At 46.6% G+C, this 20869-nt stretch overlaps 1 protein-coding gene across 1 annotated transcript in view; it reads left to right on the plus strand.

Annotated features, from left to right (window-relative positions):
* LOC309653825 (uncharacterized protein) overlaps positions 1-20869 on the plus strand; it is a gene marked incomplete at both ends in the record, with an annotated part of 154776 nt that overhangs the window by 36388 nt on the left and 97519 nt on the right. Inside the window, 2 exons of the mRNA XM_082478623.1 lie at positions 128-877; positions 2150-4058. Coding sequence (XP_082334749.1) covers positions 128-877; positions 2150-4058 — 2659 coding nt within the window. The remainder of the gene's footprint in view (positions 1-127; positions 878-2149; positions 4059-20869) is intronic.

The following is a 20869-nucleotide window of genomic DNA, read 5'->3' on the forward strand; positions in this document are numbered from 1 at the left end:
GGTTTCTCAGGAAGGGTCGATAGTAGAGGTGTCCTGAGAGCAAGAACCTTAAGATAATGCTGTTCCTCAAACGTAGTGAGAATTTCTCAACCTCCCTGAGTTTTTCATGACCCTCTTGTTCTTACAGAAAATTTCCAAAATCCATCTCTACTTGGAACTCTAAATTCTCTGCAGCATTCTCTTCCTGTGGTGAGCAATGCAACTTCCCTAACACGAAGTGTCTGCAACTTCTCCAGAGTCTCTGCCCCTGCCGTCAGTTCGGCATCGGCTACCGGTACCTCTTTCCAGACACTCATGGGTAGTGCCTACCTTTACCAACATTCCAGCACGACTATGTTATCTGGAGTTACTGACCACAGCCAGATCTCCACTTCAGCTCCTTCCTATCCAGGTGTTCTTGAGTGGGACATCACAGGAAGCACTGAAAAGAATTCCTCTTCACTCGGAGACTTTACTCTGGCACTCACTGACCGGCACCCAGCTGCTTCCTCCATGTTTATGGCAGCCCAGTATGATAAAACTTCAGACGCCAATAACATGGTCCCTCTATATCCATCACTTTCTGCCAGGCTTGCTCAGGGAGCACCATCTCAGATTCCAAATCAGGGGCATAGCCGCCTGTCACTTCCCTACCAGGAAGGAAGCCAGGTATATTACTATAACCAAGGCACACTGGGGTCTTCACTGTATGGAGAACTTGGCTCCTGCCCGCAATCCTATGGCTCCGCGTCATACACAGGAAGTAGGGCCTCTGCGCAACCAGAAATGGGAATGGGACTGAAGGAGATTCAGCCCACAAATATCCGACCACCAGCTTCCACCTCTGCAATCTGCCACCCTGTGTCTGCTCAACGCATCACAGAAACAAGTTTTCAAGGTGAGTATACAAACGGCAGAGAAAGTTGAAGAATGAGGTCGGCATTCACAAATGGGGTCAAATCGACAGCTGGGAAGGGGTGTAGAGACAGGTAGAATTTAGATCCTGAGCCTTCAGTAACCACTACCTTCGCTCAGTGCCCTCTGTTTTTAGACTCTATATAAGAACACCTAGGGCTTCCCTGGTGGCGCCGTGGTTAAGAATCCGCCTGCCAATGCAATGCGGGGGACACGGGTTCGAGCCCTGGTCTGGGAAGATCCCACATGCCGTGGAGCAACTAAGCCCATGTGCCACAACGACTGAGCCTGCATTCTAGAGCCCGTGAGCCGCAACTACCGAAGCCCACGCGCCTAGAGCGCATGCTCCGCAACAAGAGAAGCCCGCACACCGCAACCAAGAGTAGACCCCGCTAGCCGCAACTAGAGAAAGCCCGTGCACAGCAATGAAGACCCTGTGCAGCCAAAAAAATAAATACGTAGAATAAATAAGTTCAAACAATCAATCAATAAATAAACGTAAATTAAAAAAAACAAAAAAACAAAAAGAACACCTAATGCAGGTGGGAAGGTGGCAGGGACACTGTAAAGGTCATCTATGCTACATGTACAAGAACCCCGAGAGCACACCAATAGGTACCACATTTTTCACTGCTGTAGCCGAGCATTCCCCCTGTACTACCACACTGTAGCACTCCCTTCCCTCGTCTACTGCTACAGTCTCTTTGGAAGGTGTCTCAGAACTCTTGTTATGAGAGTGCCAGTTGAAGTGTCCTCACTTCCGTCATTTATACCAGGATTTAAGACCTTGTGGTCCGAGATCCTGTCCAGAGAGCAAGCAGGCTAAGACTCTGTCTTTGTTTCTGTATTTCATCAGAAAGGGCTCTACCCCCTCTCCTAGTTCATGGTGTGAAGTGTTCTTAGCCTCTCGGGAAAGTGGGGAGAATTGAAAGGACTCTATATGAGAATGCTAGGCTTTGTAAAACATTTCAGTTGTTTAAAAAGAAGACTCATTTTGTATTGGACTTACAACAGTCCTATGAGATACAAAGAGAGCCAAGGATCAGTGACATGAAATGATCACCAGTTAAGCATTACAACAGTCACCGCTTACCTCGTAGCATAGGGCACTGTCCATGATCCTTAAGAAGAGTTAGTAGAAATGCCTTGCCCATCTTGCCCCTGAACCCCTTGAAAGGTACATGACTGCTGTGTTGGTGTTTAGGGGGAGCATCTCATTTACCAGGGACTGACTTCTCCCTTGATCCCTTTGTAGTGATGGAGACTTCCCTGGTGATGAAAAATTCCCTGGGATTGCAACCTCCAAGCCAGACGTTTTGTGTGACACAAACTCAAGAACTCCCCAAGTCCTGCAGTAGCAGAAACAGTCACATACTTGAGAGTAACCCACCATCTGAACTTGGGGACATTTCAGTGACAGCTCCAGTCCAGAGTGCCAGGCGTCTCCTGGCCCTGCCTCCAGCTCCAAGCCAGGGACAAACAGAGAGTAAGAACGTGGAGGATATCAAAACCAAGCTGTCAAAGCCTCTGGAGGCCTACCAGATCCCAATAGAAAACCAAGATCCTCCACTACTCCCTTTGGGAATCCCTGATATTCCCCAGCCGCTGGCCTGCACCGATCCCCTCAGCCAAGAGGAGCAGCCTGGTTCTGAAAATGCTGATCTGGGAGAGAACAGCCTGAGTCGTCAGGACCTAGGGACACTTGAAAATGGGACTGAACCTAGCAGTGGTCTTGCAGACATTACTACACTGGCGGAGGATATTCACCTTCCCCAGCTCTTTAATTCTTGGAAAGATCTTGATCGATCCCAAGGTCCCAACGTGATCAAAGCTGAAGACACCAGAGCCATTAAGGTGAATCAGGTGCAGGAAAAGCCAAGTGTCGTAAAGGTTCCCTCTGATCAACCCAGGAAGAACAAACAGAAAGCCTCTGAGCCTATCGGTGGTGCTCCCAAGGCCAAAATCCAGCCAAAGGATCCAGAGTGCCTGTTAGGGGGAGAAGCGGTTATATGCACTGCTGCAGTCAGTGACAGGGCTCCTGCGAACACGGCCAAGCACTCTCAAGGCAAACCTCAGAAAGCTGCATCCGGAAAGATCAGCAAAACTGAGAGCCATGGGCAGGAAAAGACCAAAAGGACCAGAGGAAGAAACAAGGCTGAAGAGAACAAGCAGTCAGGGAACAAAGTCAAGGCAGAAGACAAGCCAGCAATCCCCAACACGAAGCGAAAGGAACACCAAACTGAGCTTCGCCAAGAGAGCTTTCAAAAGCCTCGAACCTCCCTTGGCGTGCGCATGCTGGAGTCTGTGAAGGTTCTTCATGCGCTGGGGAAGAAGAATGAGACGAAAACTGGGCTCTCTTCCTGTCGGCTCTTGGGAAATTCAAGCAACCCCAAAGACCCCCAGCCACCCCCAGCGATCCAGCCACGGCGGCATACCCCACGTGAGGGTAAGAGGCCTGAGAAAACGCAAGTCCAAGCCCAGAAACCAGACAGCAGTGCTGAAACAGAGTGTCCATCTCCATCCCAGTGTGAGCGGCCTCCTCCTGGGAAGGTCAAGTTGATACCTCTGCCTTTTTCTGCCTGGGACAAGCCTCAAGCTCGACCCGCTCCTCGGAGGCCACAGTCTCTGGCCTCACATCGGCCTGCTGTGGCTTACCGTGCCCAGCCTGGTTCTACTGACTCAGCTCAACCTGCTGCAGTCAATTCATCCCAGCCAGCTCCTGCCTCTTTGCCAGGTCCCGCCAAACCAGCTCAGCCAACTGTGGCCAACCCAACCCAACCGGCTTGGACCAACCATACCCAGCCTCGTGTCCCTCAGCCTGCTGCTCCTAGGCCTGCACCCTACAAAACTTCATCTGGCGCTTCTCTCCAGCGCGAGCCTGTTCCCCCTGCTGTGACTAAGCGCCAGTCCCCACCCAAGCTCCAAACCCAACTTCTACTCCAAGACTTCAGCAAGCAACGAGTTCCATGGAGGGAACCCAACGTGCCTGAGCCAGTCATGTCAAAGCCCATCGAACAAGAGCAGAGGCCAGAGCGAGAGGCCATGAAGAGGCGGGCTCAACAACAACGGGAGAATGCTGCCAGATACACCTCTTCGGGGAAGCTGCAATTTTTCACCCAGAGGGACAAAGAAATGGAAATTGCTGACTACTACGGATACGTCAGGTGACAGCTGCTAGGATTCTTGCTGCCACCTTGGCTACCAGCGGTTCTTCCATACATAGGTAAGATAGGTATAGAACCGAATAAGTAAATGGAATAGAATTAATAGATGAGTAATAAACCTTTCGAATTTTGAGATGCTGCTAACTGGGGCGTGAGAAAGGAAGGCCTGAAAGTTGGATGGGAGAATGAAGGAAAGGGGTAAAAACTGAGGAAAGAGGAAGGAACTTGGCCCAGGGCTAGGAAGGCCAAAAGAGACGTATGGATTTAGGAAAGGAAGCAGGAGTGAGGATGAAATGGCAGAAGTAAAAAGCAGGGTCAGGGGTCTGGGTTGAAAGAACACAATTGGAGTAGAGTTGAAGGTGACAGGAGATGAGTCTAGGTTTACTAGGAGAAATAGAAACAAAGTCTCTCGGGGAGGTTGGCCTTAAGTCTCACAACCACCAGATAGGTATTTCAGAAAACAAGAGGTTCACGACACATCTCTGAAAGGTTTGAGTTGCCTTATTCAGGTGTGATTATAGTGGGGGAATAGGCAAATCTACCAGAGAAGTAGCTAGGGCTCAGAGTCCTCCTAGGGGCAGCTGACGACAGGGCCAGAGCCAAGGGAACTGCTGCATCAGGAGGCCCACGAACAAATCAGGGGCATAGCCGCCGGTCACTTCCCTACCAGGAAGGAAGCCAGGTATATTACTATAACCAAGGCACACTGGGGTCTTCACTGTATGGAGAACTTGGCTCCTGCCCGCAATCCTATGGCTCCGCGTCATACACAGGAAGTAGGGCCTCTGCGCAACCAGAAATGGGAATGGGACTGAAGGAGATTCAGCCCGCAAATATCCGACCACCAGCTTCCACCTCTGCAATCTGCCACCCTGTGTCTGCTCAACGCATCACAGAAACAAGTTTTCAACGTGAGTATACAAACGGCAGAGCAAGTTGAAGAATGAGGTCGGCATTCACAAACGGGGTCAAATCGACAGCTGGGAAGGGGTGTAGAGACAGGTAGAATTTAGATCCTGAGCCTTTAATAATCACTACCTTCTCTCAGTGCTCTCTGTTTTTAGACTCTATGTAAGAACAGCTAGGGCTTCCCTGGTGGCGCCTGCCAATGCAGGGGACACGGCTTCGAGCCCCGGTCTGCGAAGATCCCACATGCCGTGCTGCAACTAAGCGCATGTGCCACAACGACTGAGCCTGCATTCCAGAGCCCGTGAGCCGCAACTACCGAAGCCCACGCGCCTACAGCCCATGCTCCGCAACAAGAGAGGCCACCGCGATGAGAAGCCCGCACACCGCAACCAAGAGTAGACCCCGCTAGCCGCAACTAGAGAAAGCCCGTGCACAGCAATGAGGACCCAGTGCAGCCAAAAAAATAAATACGTAGAATAAATAAGTTCAATCAATCAATCAATCAATAAACGTAAATTAAAAACAAACAAACAAACAAAAAAACAGAACACCTAATGCAGGTGGGAAGGTGGGAGGGACACTGTAAAGGTCATCTATGCTACATGTACAAGAACCCCGAGAGCACACCAATAGGTACCACATTTTTCACTGCTGTAGCCGAGCATTCCCCCTGTACTACCACACTGTAGCACTCCCTTCCCTCGTCTACTGCTACAGTCTCTTTGGAAGGTGTTTCAGAACTCTTGTTATGAGAGTGCCAGTTGAACTGTCCTCACTTCCGTCATTTATACCAGGATTTAAGACCTTGTGGTCCGAGATCCTGTCCAGAGAGCAAGCAGGCTAAGACTCTGTCTTTGTTTCTATATTTCATCAGAAAGGGCTCTACCCCCTCTCCTAGTTCATGGTGTGAAGTGTTCTTAGCCTCTCGGGAAAGTGGGGAGAATTCAAAGGACTCTCTATGAGAATGCTAGGCTTTGTAAAACATTTCAGTTTTTTAAAAAGAAGACTCATTTTGTATTGGACTTACAACAGTCCTATGAGATACAAAGAGAGCCAAGGATCAGTGACATGAAATGATCACCAGTAAGAATTACAACAGTCACCGCTTACCTCGTAGCATAGGGCACACTGTCCATGATCCTTAAGAAGAGTTAGTAGAAATGCCTTGCCCATCTTGCCCCTGAACCCCTTGAAAGGTACACGACTGCTGTGTTGGTGTTTAGGGGGAGCATCTCACTTACCCGGGACTGACTTCAACCTTGATTCCTCTGTAGTGATGGAGACTTCCCCGCTGATGAAAAATTCCCTGGGATTGCAACCTCCAAGCCAGACCGCTTTCCTATGGAATGACAGAGAACTTCAGAGAACTTGTCGAGATGAAACACCAGTCAGTCTGCGGGAGAAAGGGAAGAAGAGAACGATGGAAATCGTTTCTGGGAAACTATTTTTACATTATGTTTTGTTTGTTCCTGGTAAATAAACTGAAATCTTCTTAACATTCAAACAAAATCTAAACCACTAAATTCAACAACACAGGAGTATAACTTTTGAAAAAAATTTCTTTGGCTGCGCAGCATGTGGGATCTTAGCTCCCCAACCAGGGATTGAACCCACGCCTGCTGCATTGGAAGCGCAGAGTCTTCACCACTGGACCACCAGGGAAGTCCCAGGAATAGAACTTTTAAAGGAGAAGGTATAAACCCCTGGGTTATATGAACTGGAGATTTTTAGTAAGAAGTCAATAGATCTTTTGTTAGGCACATTTTATGTTAGGCTGTCTCCCTGCACAGGACGCAGGCGCCTTGAAAATGGAAATCACATCCCTCTATAGTACGTCCCTCTTCTTTCTGCTTTGCAGTTTGCTGCTCCACTTGTTCAACCCCACCTAGTAATAACCTATACTTCCCTTGTTCCTGTTTTCCCATCTGGAAAACAGACAAAAGGCAACCAAACAACGCAAAGGTCTCAACAAATAAGGGATACCCAAAACCAGAGATGGCCAGAACTTCTGTATCCCTCATGAAACCTAGCCCGGTGTTCAATACTTAGGTATCATTAATACATGCGTGTTGACTGAAACAGTTGAAACGCAATTCTTCCACTTCCCAGTTTAGTTTTAGTCCTCATACAAAACCTGATCATCAAATTCCTTAATGCTAGGAATCACAGTGAAAAATAATTTCTCAACTGACTTCTGTCAGATGAGTGAGAACTAAGGTTAATTCAGTGTATCTGAAGCATAGAAAGTGAGGGCAAACGTGGCACAAGATGGGGCTAGAGAAGCAGAGAGGATTCTAGAGCACGCAGAGTCTTAAAGGCCACCAGTGTGTTTTCTATTCTCAAAACAATGTTTGTGAGCGATGTTTATGAGCAATGTTCCAACTTGCTTTGAAGCTTTCTTGTGTGAAGAATGGATTGGAGGGAAACAAGATATATGGACACTAGTTAGGACCTAATCGCAACAGACAGGCAAGTTCAGTATTAGGATGTTGAGGGAGAGCTGACAGATTCCAAAGAAATTCAGGAGATAAACTGAAGCGGGCTTCATGGGGTATGAGATGGAGGAAAGGAAGGTCTTAGGGAATTAAAGGGTTTACTGCACACATGAGCAGAGTCTCAAAATTAATCATTTGAACGTACAGAGGGGGATCGATCTCCCAAATGACACCGGTTAGGAAGCAACGGTACGCCCTGTAGAATTCCTAGAGACAGCACAAATCAACTGTTTCGATGGAAAATTCGGCGGGACCCTTGATTTCCATGGGAATATAGAGAAAAGAGACACTGATCTGGCTTGCAGGTATTTAGGAAGTTGTTAGCCTGACATCACATACTAGTCTCATGTAAGTAGGCCGTCTGAAGTATGAAGCTTAGGGGAAAAACCTTGAAGAAAACTTAAAAGCTTAAGCCACACCTCTATACTACACCACCTTTCACAGTTTCTTCTCAGATAAGCAGCATCCCCATCAGTGAAGAAACTCACATCCCATAATAGGAACAACAGGCCTAAAAATTAAATGTGTGTCTTTGGAGGTCCCATCTATGCGATATCTTCCTGGTACCAGAAAAGTCCCCAGGAAGATCGATCTTTGCACCCCTGAAAGCTTACCACCAAGGAAAATGACTAGGTCCATAGATTTCCTCCCTCAAACCAGCCTACCTCACACATAAATCACTAGCAACTCAGCCCTTAACTCACATTATCACAGTCACAAGAGTGGTTAGGGAGAAAAGCACTAACCAGGGGAACTAACACAGAGGCAATCCAGGCCAAGCTGGGCTGGTGGCAGATATCTGCTCCTTACGCTCGGGTGCATAATGCGACTCACCACAATGCCTTTTTCACAGACCCTTTTTAAAGTTTCTCCACAAAATCCAACAGCTCAAGTTAGCTCATGACGCTTCAAGGTAAACAATCGTCAAGAGAAAAACATGCAATATGTCTTACAATGTTGGATTCCTTACAAATAGGACAAGGAAATAACCATGTAGACAAAACCAGAGCATTTGAAAACATCTGCGTTCTACAAACATACCAGTGAATGCTATAAATAAGGTAATATGACATAAAACAAAATGAAAACTAGATGTGAGACTGTTCTCTTCAGTGTACAGACTTCATGGCAGTTGCTGCACGATCTAGCTACTTATATCTACAACTCTCTGTTCTGTTAATACAAAATGAGGCCCAAGTGTGTCAACTTGTTTCCCACAGAAACCAAAAAACCTACATGCATCTCTTTTCTCCGGTGCCCTTTCACCTTACCTGCTCCCAGTTCTCCACCAATGTCCTCCTCTTTCTCTAATTATTCTCCTCTTCATTGTGCTTGGCCTTGCACCCAAGCATGCAAGACAGAGAGTCCTAGAGGTCCGAGATTCTAGAGGGGCTGTTTGCAAGGGGGAGGAGATTACGGTAACTGCCACACTGTATATACTTCTGTGCAAAGAAAGAGGGACAGTGTTCAGAATGTCTCTCACATATAAAAAGAGCTGGATGGCAGGATACCTGTGTGGCCCAAGGAACTAGAGCTAGCAAATCATGGGCAAAACAATTGCAACCAAAGGCTGGAAGAGGAAAGGTCTGCAACCAGCTCTGTCTCCTGGCTCTCTGGTATTTGCTGCCAATGGGCAGAGTCTATTTCGTGAAGCATCAAGCACTGAAAAGAAGACTCCTGCTGCTGGAAGTTGACAGGAAGGAACATCCAATGCAAGATCAAGGCTTGTCCTAGAAGCAATGCCCATAATGGAAGAAAAAAAAAAAAAAAAAAGAAAGCGGAAGAGAAATGTTAAGTCGCAAGTCCAACCTGGCCCCCAGCCTAGCCCAGCCCAAGGAAGGTAGGAGTCAAGGAGAAGAAACTAAAAGAGAAGAGCCTTGGACCACAACATTCTCCACAGGGTACACTCAACAAACTTCACCCTGCTCTTTAACCAAGTTACAACTGTAATAGTTCAAACTACATGGCTCTTTCCTTCCTAAGGATACTAGTTAAATAAGATCTATATAGCTCTAAGTATATGATACATAAAATAGAATACTCTGTAGAATATAAGTAACTGTTAGTTAATTATATTAATGAACGTCTGTAAGAAATGTTGCAATGATTTCCCTAATGGAAGAGCCTGGGGGAGGTAAATCTGTCTTCTAGGATTTCCTCCCCAGAGCTCAGAAATTGAGGGGTTGTTTTAGCTCTCCTACGCTCTCTTCACCCAAGCCCGCCCTCCTGTTGGGGATCGGACCTCCCTATTGGCTAGCTCATACCTTTCAACTGCCTGCTTTGTGACATCACTCTCCTACCAAACCTACTACCACTTGGTAGAGGTCTTGGGGTTTCCGTGGAGCCGTTTGGACCAGTAACCAGTGACCTTTGTACTGGACACGTGCGCCGTTCAGCTGCAGCCACTCAGACATCCTCTAGTGTTGTCTCCTCATCCCTTGTACCTGCAGTTGATGTCTCCTCTTCTCTGACCATGTCAGGTAAGAAAAGAAACTTTGGAAAGTTTTGCGTTCGATTTCTTTTGCCCCTAAATTGAGGAGGAGATTCAAAATAGCGTGGAATAATGAGGGAAAGTATTGAACTACAAGTCTGGAGACCTAATTTCAGTTTTGACTTTGACGTTTACTGTCTGTGTGACTTTGGACAAATCACTGACTGCCTCACAAAGCCTGCTGCTTTCCTTATCTGTTACGTTAGGATACCACATTGGGTTGATCACTCTGATCCCCTTCTTTTCCAATATTGAGCCTTAAAGGGTACCCATGTAGAAAATGAAATCAGAGACTTCTCAAAAGAGTGTTTCAACAGAAACATAGAAAAGCCAGGTGACACAGAAAACTAGCGATATATACCAAGATGTTTCATCTCCAATGGTCTCCCTCCACTAGTATTTCGACTAGTTGAAAAGAGAGAATAGGGAGAGAGGATGGAGAGTACTGGGCTATATAGGGAGGCACAGAGTCAAACGTAAGCAAGTTTAGGATTGTTTTCATTAGCACAGGCCAACAGGAACCAAGAGATGGGAAAAAAATATAAGAATGAAGAGGGAAAGCATAGAGGAGCTCTCAAGAAAGAGGCAGTTTGCCATGGAATGTTGATGGGAGCCAAAGATTTTAAATTAAAGCAGAAACAGCACAGAGGGAAATCTGCTCAGAGCAGGGCAAAACAAAGCTGATGGTAGCAAATCCTTACATTAACAGACTAAGAAGGAAAGTAAGGCCAGAACAGGGGATCACCAGGAAGGGCAGCCTATCAGAAAAGTCATACTCCGTTTTCTTTCTTTTATTGCCTCTCTGAATACAGCTGGCACTTGACAGTTTGGAATAGAAACATTTTAGAAGTATGTTTTAGAAATGATGCTTCCTAGAAACCAGAAACCAAAGTGGTTATCTAGGGGGCTGCTTTTCAGTGTTCTATTCTTTCTAATTTTTAAACTAGGTAGACATTTGACCAATTAAACATTTTAAATGATATCTTCTACATTGAATCAGAAGGACTATTTCCTTTGTGTGATATGTACCTTCTAAGGCAAGGTTGCTTTTCAATTTTTACAGTTATTTCCTTCCTAACACAGAGAGCACATTGATCAACAGCCATCGTTCGCTTGTAGATCTTAGCTACCGGAGAAGAAAAAGAAAAAGTCAAGCCCCACATCTCTAATTCCCCATTTAGGGAATTCCCTGGCGGTCCAGCGCTTAGGACTCGGTGCTTTGACGGCCAGGGCCACGCGGCGCGGCAAAAGAAAAAAAGAAAACACAAACATCCACGTTTATCTAAAACAATGTTGTGGAGTCCTTTGGATTTTCTTACATTTGAAAATCTTTTTTAATTGGATTCTAGGGATGATGGTTTTTTGAGGTCTTGGGATGTCATCTTCTTGGATGTGGAAGATGATTCTAAGTTCTAGGATAAATACAAAAACCTTCTTGATACTTTTTAAGCTTCCTTTCTGCTTATTATATGAGTTATATTCATGGACAGATATATTTCTCCTAGGCTTAATACCTGTTACTTGCTGGGTAAAAATATGAATGAGCACAATAATGAAACTCTTTTACACTTACTATTTTGCTGTCTGCTTTGTACCGGTTTTCATTGAAATACTTGTCTATATATGTTGTGGCTACCTATACATTCACATTTGTTGCATTCTGTTGCTTGTTGTGCATTTTTTACTGATTTATCGTCTCTGTCTGTATGCATTGGCTAGGAATTCATTCACCTCTATCACCTCCATCGTGTTTTTTGGTTAATAGTATTCACTAAAATAGAGTGGGCAAAATTCACTTTCATAATATTGCATGTATGGTACAGAATGTCATTTGTTAGTAAATTCATTAGGCTTTGATACTTGCCCACATACCCCAGTTTTCATTAATATCTATGGATTTCTTTTTCGTTACGTAACATGTTTTTCATGATTTTTCTTTGTCTTTCTAGAACTTATTGTATCTTCCTCCATATAAATCATACGCAATAGATCAGCTTATTCATCTATTAATTATTACTGCTATTATTATTGGTGGTGGTGTTATAACCACTTTATAGATGAGTAATCTGAAGTAATCAGATAACTTTTCTCTTTCCAAAAGCACTTAAGAAATCCACTTTCGGGTAATCATTTTGAGGTAGGATGAGAAACCAGGCTTGAAGAGGGCAAACATGACTGTTTCAGTTCACCAGTTGGACTGAGCTATACGTCAACTCTAGGTAATAGCGTGGGAACTGCACAAGCAAAGGGAGACACTGAAGATGACAATGGTAATGGCCGTACTGTTTTCTAATGGACAAAAAAAATGCTTATATTATAAGTTCTATTTCTCCTGCTTTCTGGCAGTATCATGCTCAGAGTGGAGTCCTGGCAAGGAAGTCAGGATACTTAGGTTCTGAAACCTGGTAATGACACTAACATAATGAGAGAACCTGAACAAGTCAACCCGACCTCTCTGAGCCTCAGTTTCCTTACTCGTGAAATGAGACTGAAAAAAGAGAAAGTTCTCTAAGGGCCTCCTAGTTCTAAAATGCTTCCAGTCTAGGAAATAGCATAGAAGTCAATACGAGTGCAGGCTGAAGGGAAAGACAGGGCAGGGAGAAGGTTGCTTCCAGCCTAGAGAACAATGTCTGAACCATACCACTTGGCTCTTCTGCCCATCTGTGCCCAAGATGGGAGCACAGGCAGTTAATACAGAAGAGTGGAAAACTGCTCAGTCCTTACAGCCATCATTAACTGTCTGATTTTGGGTTTCTCAGGAAGGGTCGATAGTAGAGGTGTCCTGAGAGCAAGAACCTTAAGATAATGCTGTTCCTCAAACGTAGTGAGAATTTCTCAACCTCCCTGAGTTTTTCATGACCCTCTTGTTCTTACAGAAAATTTCCAAAATCCATCTCTACTTGGAACTCTAAATTCTCTGCAGCATTCTCTTCCTGTGGTGAGCAATGCAACTTCCCTAACACGAAGTGTCTGCAACTTCTCCAGAGTCTCTGCCCCTGCCGTCAGTTCGGCATCGGCTACCGGTACCTCTTTCCAGACACTCATGGGTAGTGCCTACCTTTACCAACATTCCAGCACGACTATGTTATCTGGAGTTACTGACCACAGCCAGATCTCCACTTCAGCTCCTTCCTATCCAGGTGTTCTTGAGTGGGACATCACAGGAAGCACTGAAAAGAATTCCTCTTCACTCGGAGACTTTACTCTGGCACTCACTGACCGGCACCCAGCTGCTTCCTCCATGTTTATGGCAGCCCAGTATGATAAAACTTCAGACGCCAATAACATGGTCCCTCTATATCCATCACTTTCTGCCAGGCTTGCTCAGGGAGCACCATCTCAGATTCCAAATCAGGGGCATAGCCGCCTGTCACTTCCCTACCAGGAAGGAAGCCAGGTATATTACTATAACCAAGGCACACTGGGGTCTTCACTGTATGGAGAACTTGGCTCCTGCCCGCAATCCTATGGCTCCGCGTCATACACAGGAAGTAGGGCCTCTGCGCAACCAGAAATGGGAATGGGACTGAAGGAGATTCAGCCCACAAATATCCGACCACCAGCTTCCACCTCTGCAATCTGCCACCCTGTGTCTGCTCAACGCATCACAGAAACAAGTTTTCAAGGTGAGTATACAAACGGCAGAGAAAGCTGAAGAATGAGGTCGGCATTCACAAATGGGGTCAAATCGACAGCTGGGAAGGGGTGTAGAGACAGGTAGAATTTAGATCCTGAGCCTTTAGTAACCACTACCTTCGCTCAGTGCCCTCTGTTTTTAGACTCTATGTAAGAACACCTAGGGCTTCCCTGGTGGCGCCGTGGTTAAGAATCCGCCTGCCAATGCAATGCGGGGGACACGGGTTCGAGCCCTGGTCTGGGAAGATCCCACATGCCGTGGAGCAACTAAGCCCATGTGCCACAACGACTGAGCCTGCATTCTAGAGCCCGTGAGCCGCAACTACCGAAGCCCACGCGCCTAGAGCGCATGCTCCGCAACAAGAGAAGCCCGCACAGCGCAACCAAGAGTAGACCCCGCTAGCCGCAACTAGAGAAAGCCCGTGCACAGCAATGAAGACCCTGTGCAGCCAAAAAAATAAATACGTAGAATAAATAAGTTCAAACAATCAATCAATAAATAAACGTAAATTAAAAAAAAACAAAAAAACAAAAAAACAAAAAGAACACCTAATGCAGGTGGGAAGGTGGCAGGGACACTGTAAAGGTCATCTATGCTACATGTACAAGAACCCCGAGAGCACACCAATAGGTACCACATTTTTCACTGCTGTAGCCGAGCATTCCCCCTGTACTACCACACTGTAGCACTCCCTTCCCTCGTCTACTGCTACAGTCTCTTTGGAAGGTGTCTCAGAACTCTTGTTATGAGAGTGCCAGTTGAAGTGTCCTCACTTCCGTCATTTATACCAGGATTTAAGACCTTGTGGTCCGAGATCCTGTCCAGAGAGCAAGCAGGCTAAGACTCTGTCTTTGTTTCTGTATTTCATCAGAAAGGGCTCTACCCCCTCTCCTAGTTCATGGTGTGAAGTGTTCTTAGCCTCTCGGGAAAGTGGGGAGAATTGAAAGGACTCTATATGAGAATGCTAGGCTTTGTAAAACATTTCAGTTGTTTAAAAAGAAGACTCATTTTGTATTGGACTTACAACAGTCCTATGAGATACAAAGAGAGCCAAGGATCAGTGACATGAAATGATCACCAGTTAAGCATTACAACAGTCACCGCTTACCTCGTAGCATAGGGCACTGTCCATGATCCTTAAGAAGAGTTAGTAGAAATGCCTTGCCCATCTTGCCCCTGAACCCCTTGAAAGGTACATGACTGCTGTGTTGGTGTTTAGGGGGAGCATCTCATTTACCAGGGACTGACTTCTCCCTTGATCCCTTTGTAGTGATGGAGCCTTCCCTGGTGATGAAAAATTCCCTGGGATTGCAACCTCCAAGCCAGACGTTTTGTGTGACACAAACTCAAGAACTCCCCAAGTCCTGCAGTAGCAGAAACAGTCACATACTTGAGAGTAACCCACCATCTGAACTTGGGGACATTTCAGTGACAGCTCCAGTCCAGAGTGCCAGGCGTCTCCTGGCCCTGCCTCCAGCTCCAAGCCAGGGACAAACAGAGAGTAAGAACGTGGAGGATATCAAAACCAAGCTGTCAAAGCCTCTGGAGGCCTACCAGATCCCAATAGAAAACCAAGATCCTCCACTACTCCCTTTGGGAATCCCTGATATTCCCCAGCCGCTGGCCTGCACCGATCCCCTCAGCCAAGAGGAGCAGCCTGGTTCTGAAAATGCTGATCTGGGAGAGAACAGCCTGAGTCGTCAGGACCTAGGGACACTTGAAAATGGGACTGAACCTAGCAGTGGTCTTGCAGACATTACTACACTGGCGGAGGATATTCACCTTCCCCAGCTCTTTAATTCTTGGAAAGATCTTGATCGATCCCAAGGTCCCAACGTGATCAAAGCTGAAGACACCAGAGCCATTAAGGTGAATCAGGTGCAGGAAAAGCCAAGTGTCGTAAAGGTTCCCTCTGATCAACCCAGGAAGAACAAACAGAAAGCCTCTGAGCCTATCGGTGGTGCTCCCAAGGCCAAAATCCAGCCAAAGGATCCAGAGTGCCTGTTAGGGGGAGAAGCGGTTATATGCACTGCTGCAGTCAGTGACAGGGCTCCTGCGAACACGGCCAAGCACTCTCAAGGCAAACCTCAGAAAGCTGCATCCGGAAAGATCAGCAAAACTGAGAGCCATGGGCAGGAAAAGACCAAAAGGACCAGAGGAAGAAACAAGGCTGAAGAGAACAAGCAGTCAGGGAACAAAGTCAAGGCAGAAGACAAGCCAGCAATCCCCAACACGAAGCGAAAGGAACACCAAACTGAGCTTCGCCAAGAGAGCTTTCAAAAGCCTCGAACCTCCCTTGGCGTGCGCATGCTGGAGTCTGTGAAGGTTCTTCATGCGCTGGGGAAGAAGAATGAGACGAAAACTGGGCTCTCTTCCTGTCGGCTCTTGGGAAATTCAAGCAACCCCAAAGACCCCCAGCCACCCCCAGCGATCCAGCCACGGCGGCATACCCCACGTGAGGGTAAGAGGCCTGAGAAAACGCAAGTCCAAGCCCAGAAACCAGACAGCAGTGCTGAAACAGAGTGTCCATCTCCATCCCAGTGTGAGCGGCCTCCTCCTGGGAAGGTCAAGTTGATACCTCTGCCTTTTTCTGCCTGGGACAAGCCTCAAGCTCGACCCGCTCCTCGGAGGCCACAGTCTCTGGCCTCACATCGGCCTGCTGTGGCTTACCGTGCCCAGCCTGGTTCTACTGACTCAGCTCAACCTGCTGCAGTCAATTCATCCCAGCCAGCTCCTGCCTCTTTGCCAGGTCCCGCCAAACCAGCTCAGCCAACTGTGGCCAACCCAACCCAACCGGCTTGGACCAACCATACCCAGCCTCGTGTCCCTCAGCCTGCTGCTCCTAGGCCTGCACCCTACAAAACTTCATCTGGCGCTTCTCTCCAGCGCGAGCCTGTTCCCCCTGCTGTGACTAAGCGCCAGTCCCCACCCAAGCTCCAAACCCAACTTCTACTCCAAGACTTCAGCAAGCAACGAGTTCCATGGAGGGAACCCAACGTGCCTGAGCCAGTCATGTCAAAGCCCATCGAACAAGAGCAGAGGCCAGAGCGAGAGGCCATGAAGAGGCGGGCTCAACAACAACGGGAGAATGCTGCCAGATACACCTCTTCGGGGAAGCTGCAATTTTTCACCCAGAGGGACAAAGAAATGGAAATTGCTGACTACTACGGATACGTCAGGTGACAGCTGCTAGGATTCTTGCTGCCACCTTGGCTACCAGCGGTTCTTCCATACATAGGTAAGATAGGTATAGAACCGAATAAGTAAATGGAATAGAATTAATAGATGAGTAATAAACCTTTCGAATTTTGAGATGCTGCTAACTGGGGCGTGAGAAAGGAAGGCCTGAAAGTTGGATGGGAGAATGAAGGAAAGGGGTAAAAACTGAGGAAAGAGGAAGGAACTTGGCCCAGGGCTAGGAAGGCCAAAAGAGACGTATGGATTTAGGAAAGGAAGCAGGAGTGAGGATGAAATGGCAGAAGTAAAAAGCAGGGTCAGGGGTCTGGGTTGAAAGAACACAATTGGAGTAGAGTTGAAGGTGACAGGAGATGAGTCTAGGTTTACTAGGAGAAATAGAAACAAAGTCTCTCGGGGAGGTTGGCCTTAAGTCTCACAACCACCAGATAGGTATTTCAGAAAACAAGAGGTTCACGACACATCTCTGAAAGGTTTGAGTTGCCTTATTCAGGTGTGATTATAGTGGGGGAATAGGCAAATCTACCAGAGAAGTAGCTAGGGCTCAGAGTCCTCCTAGGGGCAGCTGACGACAGGGCCAGAGCCAAGGGAACTGCTGCATCAGGAGGCCCACGAACAAATCAGGGGCATAGCCGCCTGTCACTTCCCTACCAGGAAGGAAGCCAGGTATATTACTATAACCAAGGCACACTGGGGTCTTCACTGTATGGAGAACTTGGCTCCTGCCCGCAATCCTATGGCTCCGCGTCATACACAGGAAGTAGGGCCTCTGCGCAACCAGAAATGGGAATGGGACTGAAGGAGATTCAGCCCGCAAATATCCGACCACCAGCTTCCACCTCTGCAATCTGCCACCCTGTGTCTGCTCAACGCATCACAGAAACAAGTTTTCAAGGTGAGTATACAAACGGCAGAGCAAGTTGAAGAATGAGGTCGGCATTCACAAACGGGGTCAAATCGACAGCTGGGAAGGGGTGTAGAGACAGGTAGAATTTAGATCCTGAGCCTTTAATAATCACTACCTTCTCTCAGTGCTCTCTGTTTTTAGACTCTATGTAAGAACAGCTAGGGCTTCCCTGGTGGCGCCTGCCAATGCAGGGGACACGGCTTCGAGCCCCGGTCTGCGAAGATCCCACATGCCGTGCTGCAACTAAGCGCATGTGCCACAACGACTGAGCCTGCATTCCAGAGCCCGTGAGCCGCAACTACCGAAGCCCACGCGCCTACAGCCCATGCTCCGCAACAAGAGAGGCCACCGCGATGAGAAGCCCGCACACCGCAACCAAGAGTAGACCCCGCTAGCCGCAACTAGAGAAAGCCCGTGCACAGCAATGAGGACCCAGTGCAGCCAAAAAAATAAATACGTAGAATAAATAAGTTCAATCAATCAATCAATCAATAAACGTAAATTAAAAACAAACAAACAAACAAAAAAACAGAACACCTAATGCAGGTGGGAAGGTGGGAGGGACACTGTAAAGGTCATCTATGCTACATGTACAAGAACCCCGAGAGCACACCAATAGGTACCACATTTTTCACTGCTGTAGCCGAGCATTCCCCCTGTACTACCACACTGTAGCACTCCCTTCCCTCGTCTACCGCTACAGTCTCTTTGGAAGGTGTTTCAGAACTCTTGTTATGAGAGTGCCAGTTGAACTGTCCTCACTTCCGTCATTTATACCAGGATTTAAGACCTTGTGGTCCGAGATCCTGTCCAGAGAGCAAGCAGGCTAAGACTCTGTCTTTGTTTCTATATTTCATCAGAAAGGGCTCTACCCCCTCTCCTAGTTCATGGTGTGAAGTGTTCTTAGCCTCTCGGGAAAGTGGGGAGAATTCAAAGGACTCTCTATGAGAATGCTAGGCTTTGTAAAACATTTCAGTTTTTTAAAAAGAAGACTCATTTTGTATTGGACTTACAACAGTCCTATGAGATACAAAGAGAGCCAAGGATCAGTGACATGAAATGATCACCAGTAAGAATTACAACAGTCACCGCTTACCTCGTAGCATAGGGCACACTGTCCATGATCCTTAAGAAGAGTTAGTAGAAATGCCTTGCCCATCTTGCCCCTGAACCCCTTGAAAGGTACACGACTGCTGTGTTGGTGTTTAGGGGGAGCATCTCACTTACCCGGGACTGACTTCAACCTTGATTCCTCTGTAGTGATGGAGACTTCCCCGCTGATGAAAAATTCCCTGGGATTGCAACCTCCAAGCCAGACCGCTTTCCTATGGAATGACAGAGAACTTCAGAGAACTTGTCAAGATGAAACACCAGTCAGTCTGCGGGAGAAAGGGAAGAAGAGAACGATGGAAATCGTTTCTGGGAAACTATTTTTACATTATGTTTTGTTTGTTCCTGGTAAATAAACTGAAATCTTCTTAACATTCAAACAAAATCTAAACCACTAAATTCAACAACACAGGAGTATAACTTTTGAAAAAAATTTCTTTGGCTGCGCAGCATGTGGGATCTTAGCTCCCCAACCAGGGATTGAACCCACGCCTGCTGCATTGGAAGCGCAGAGTCTTCACCACTGGACCACCAGGGAAGTCCCAGGAATAGAACTTTTAAAGGAGAAGGTATAAACCCCTGGGTTATATGAACTGGAGATTTTTAGTAAGAAGTCAATAGATCTTTTGTTAGGCACATTTTATGTTAGGCTGTCTCCCTGCACAGGACGCAGGCGCCTTGAAAATGGAAATCACATCCCTCTATAGTACGTCCCTCTTCTTTCTGCTTTGCAGTTTGCTGCTCCACTTGTTCAACCCCACCTAGTAATAACCTATACTTCCCTTGTTCCTGTTTTCCCATCTGGAAAACAGACAAAAGGCAACCAAACAACGCAAAGGTCTCAACAAATAAGGGATACCCAAAACCAGAGATGGCCAGAACTTCTGTATCCCTCATGAAACCTAGCCCGGTGTTCAATACTTAGGTATCATTAATACATGCGTGTTGACTGAAACAGTTGAAACGCAATTCTTCCACTTCCCAGTTTAGTTTTAGTCCTCATACAAAACCTGATCATCAAATTCCTTAATGCTAGGAATCACAGTGAAAAATAATTTCTCAACTGACTTCTGTCAGATGAGTGAGAACTAAGGTTAATTCAGTGTATCTGAAGCATAGAAAGTGAGGGCAAACGTGGCACAAGATGGGGCTAGAGAAGCAGAGAGGATTCTAGAGCACGCAGAGTCTTAAAGGCCACCAGTGTGTTTTCTATTCTCAAAACAATGTTTGTGAGCGATGTTTATGAGCAATGTTCCAACTTGCTTTGAAGCTTTCTTGTGTGAAGAATGGATTGGAGGGAAACAAGATATATGGACACTAGTTAGGACCTAATCGCAACAGACAGGCAAGTTCAGTATTAGGATGTTGAGGGAGAGCTGACAGATTCCAAAGAAATTCAGGAGATAAACTGAAGCGGGCTTCATGGGGTATGAGATGGAGGAAAGGAAGGTCTTAGGGAATTAAAGGGTTTACTGCACACATGAGCAGAGTCTCAAAATTAATCATTTGAACGTACAGAGGTGGATCTCCCAAATGACACCGGTTAGGAAGCAACGGTACGCCCTGTAGAATTCCTAGAGACAGCACAAATCAACTGTTTCGATGGAAAATTCGGCGGGACCCTTGATTTCCATGGGAATATAGAGAAAAGAGACACTGATCTGGCTTGCAGGTATTTAGGAAGTTGTTAGCCTGACATCACATACTAGTCTCATGTAAGTAGGCCGTCTGAAGTATGAAGCTTAGGGGAAAAACCTTGAAGAAAACTTAAAAGCTTAAGCCACACCTCTATACTACACCACCTTTCACAGTTTCTTCTCAGATAAGCAGCATCCCCATCAGTGAAGAAACTCACATCCCATAATAGGAACAACAGGCCTAAAAATTAAATGTGTGTCTTTGGAGGTCCCATCTATGCGATATCTTCCTGGTACCAGAAAAGTCCCCAGGAAGATCGATCTTTGCACCCCTGAAAGCTTACCACCAAGGAAAATGACTAGGTCCATAGATTTCCTCCCTCAAACCAGCCTACCTCACACATAAATCACTAGCAACTCAGCCCTTAAC

The sequence above is a fragment of the Balaenoptera physalus genome, assembly GCF_965194825.1.
Source record: "Balaenoptera physalus genome assembly, contig: HAP1_SCAFFOLD_1268, whole genome shotgun sequence".
NCBI classification, from domain to species: domain Eukaryota; kingdom Metazoa; phylum Chordata; class Mammalia; order Artiodactyla; family Balaenopteridae; genus Balaenoptera; species Balaenoptera physalus.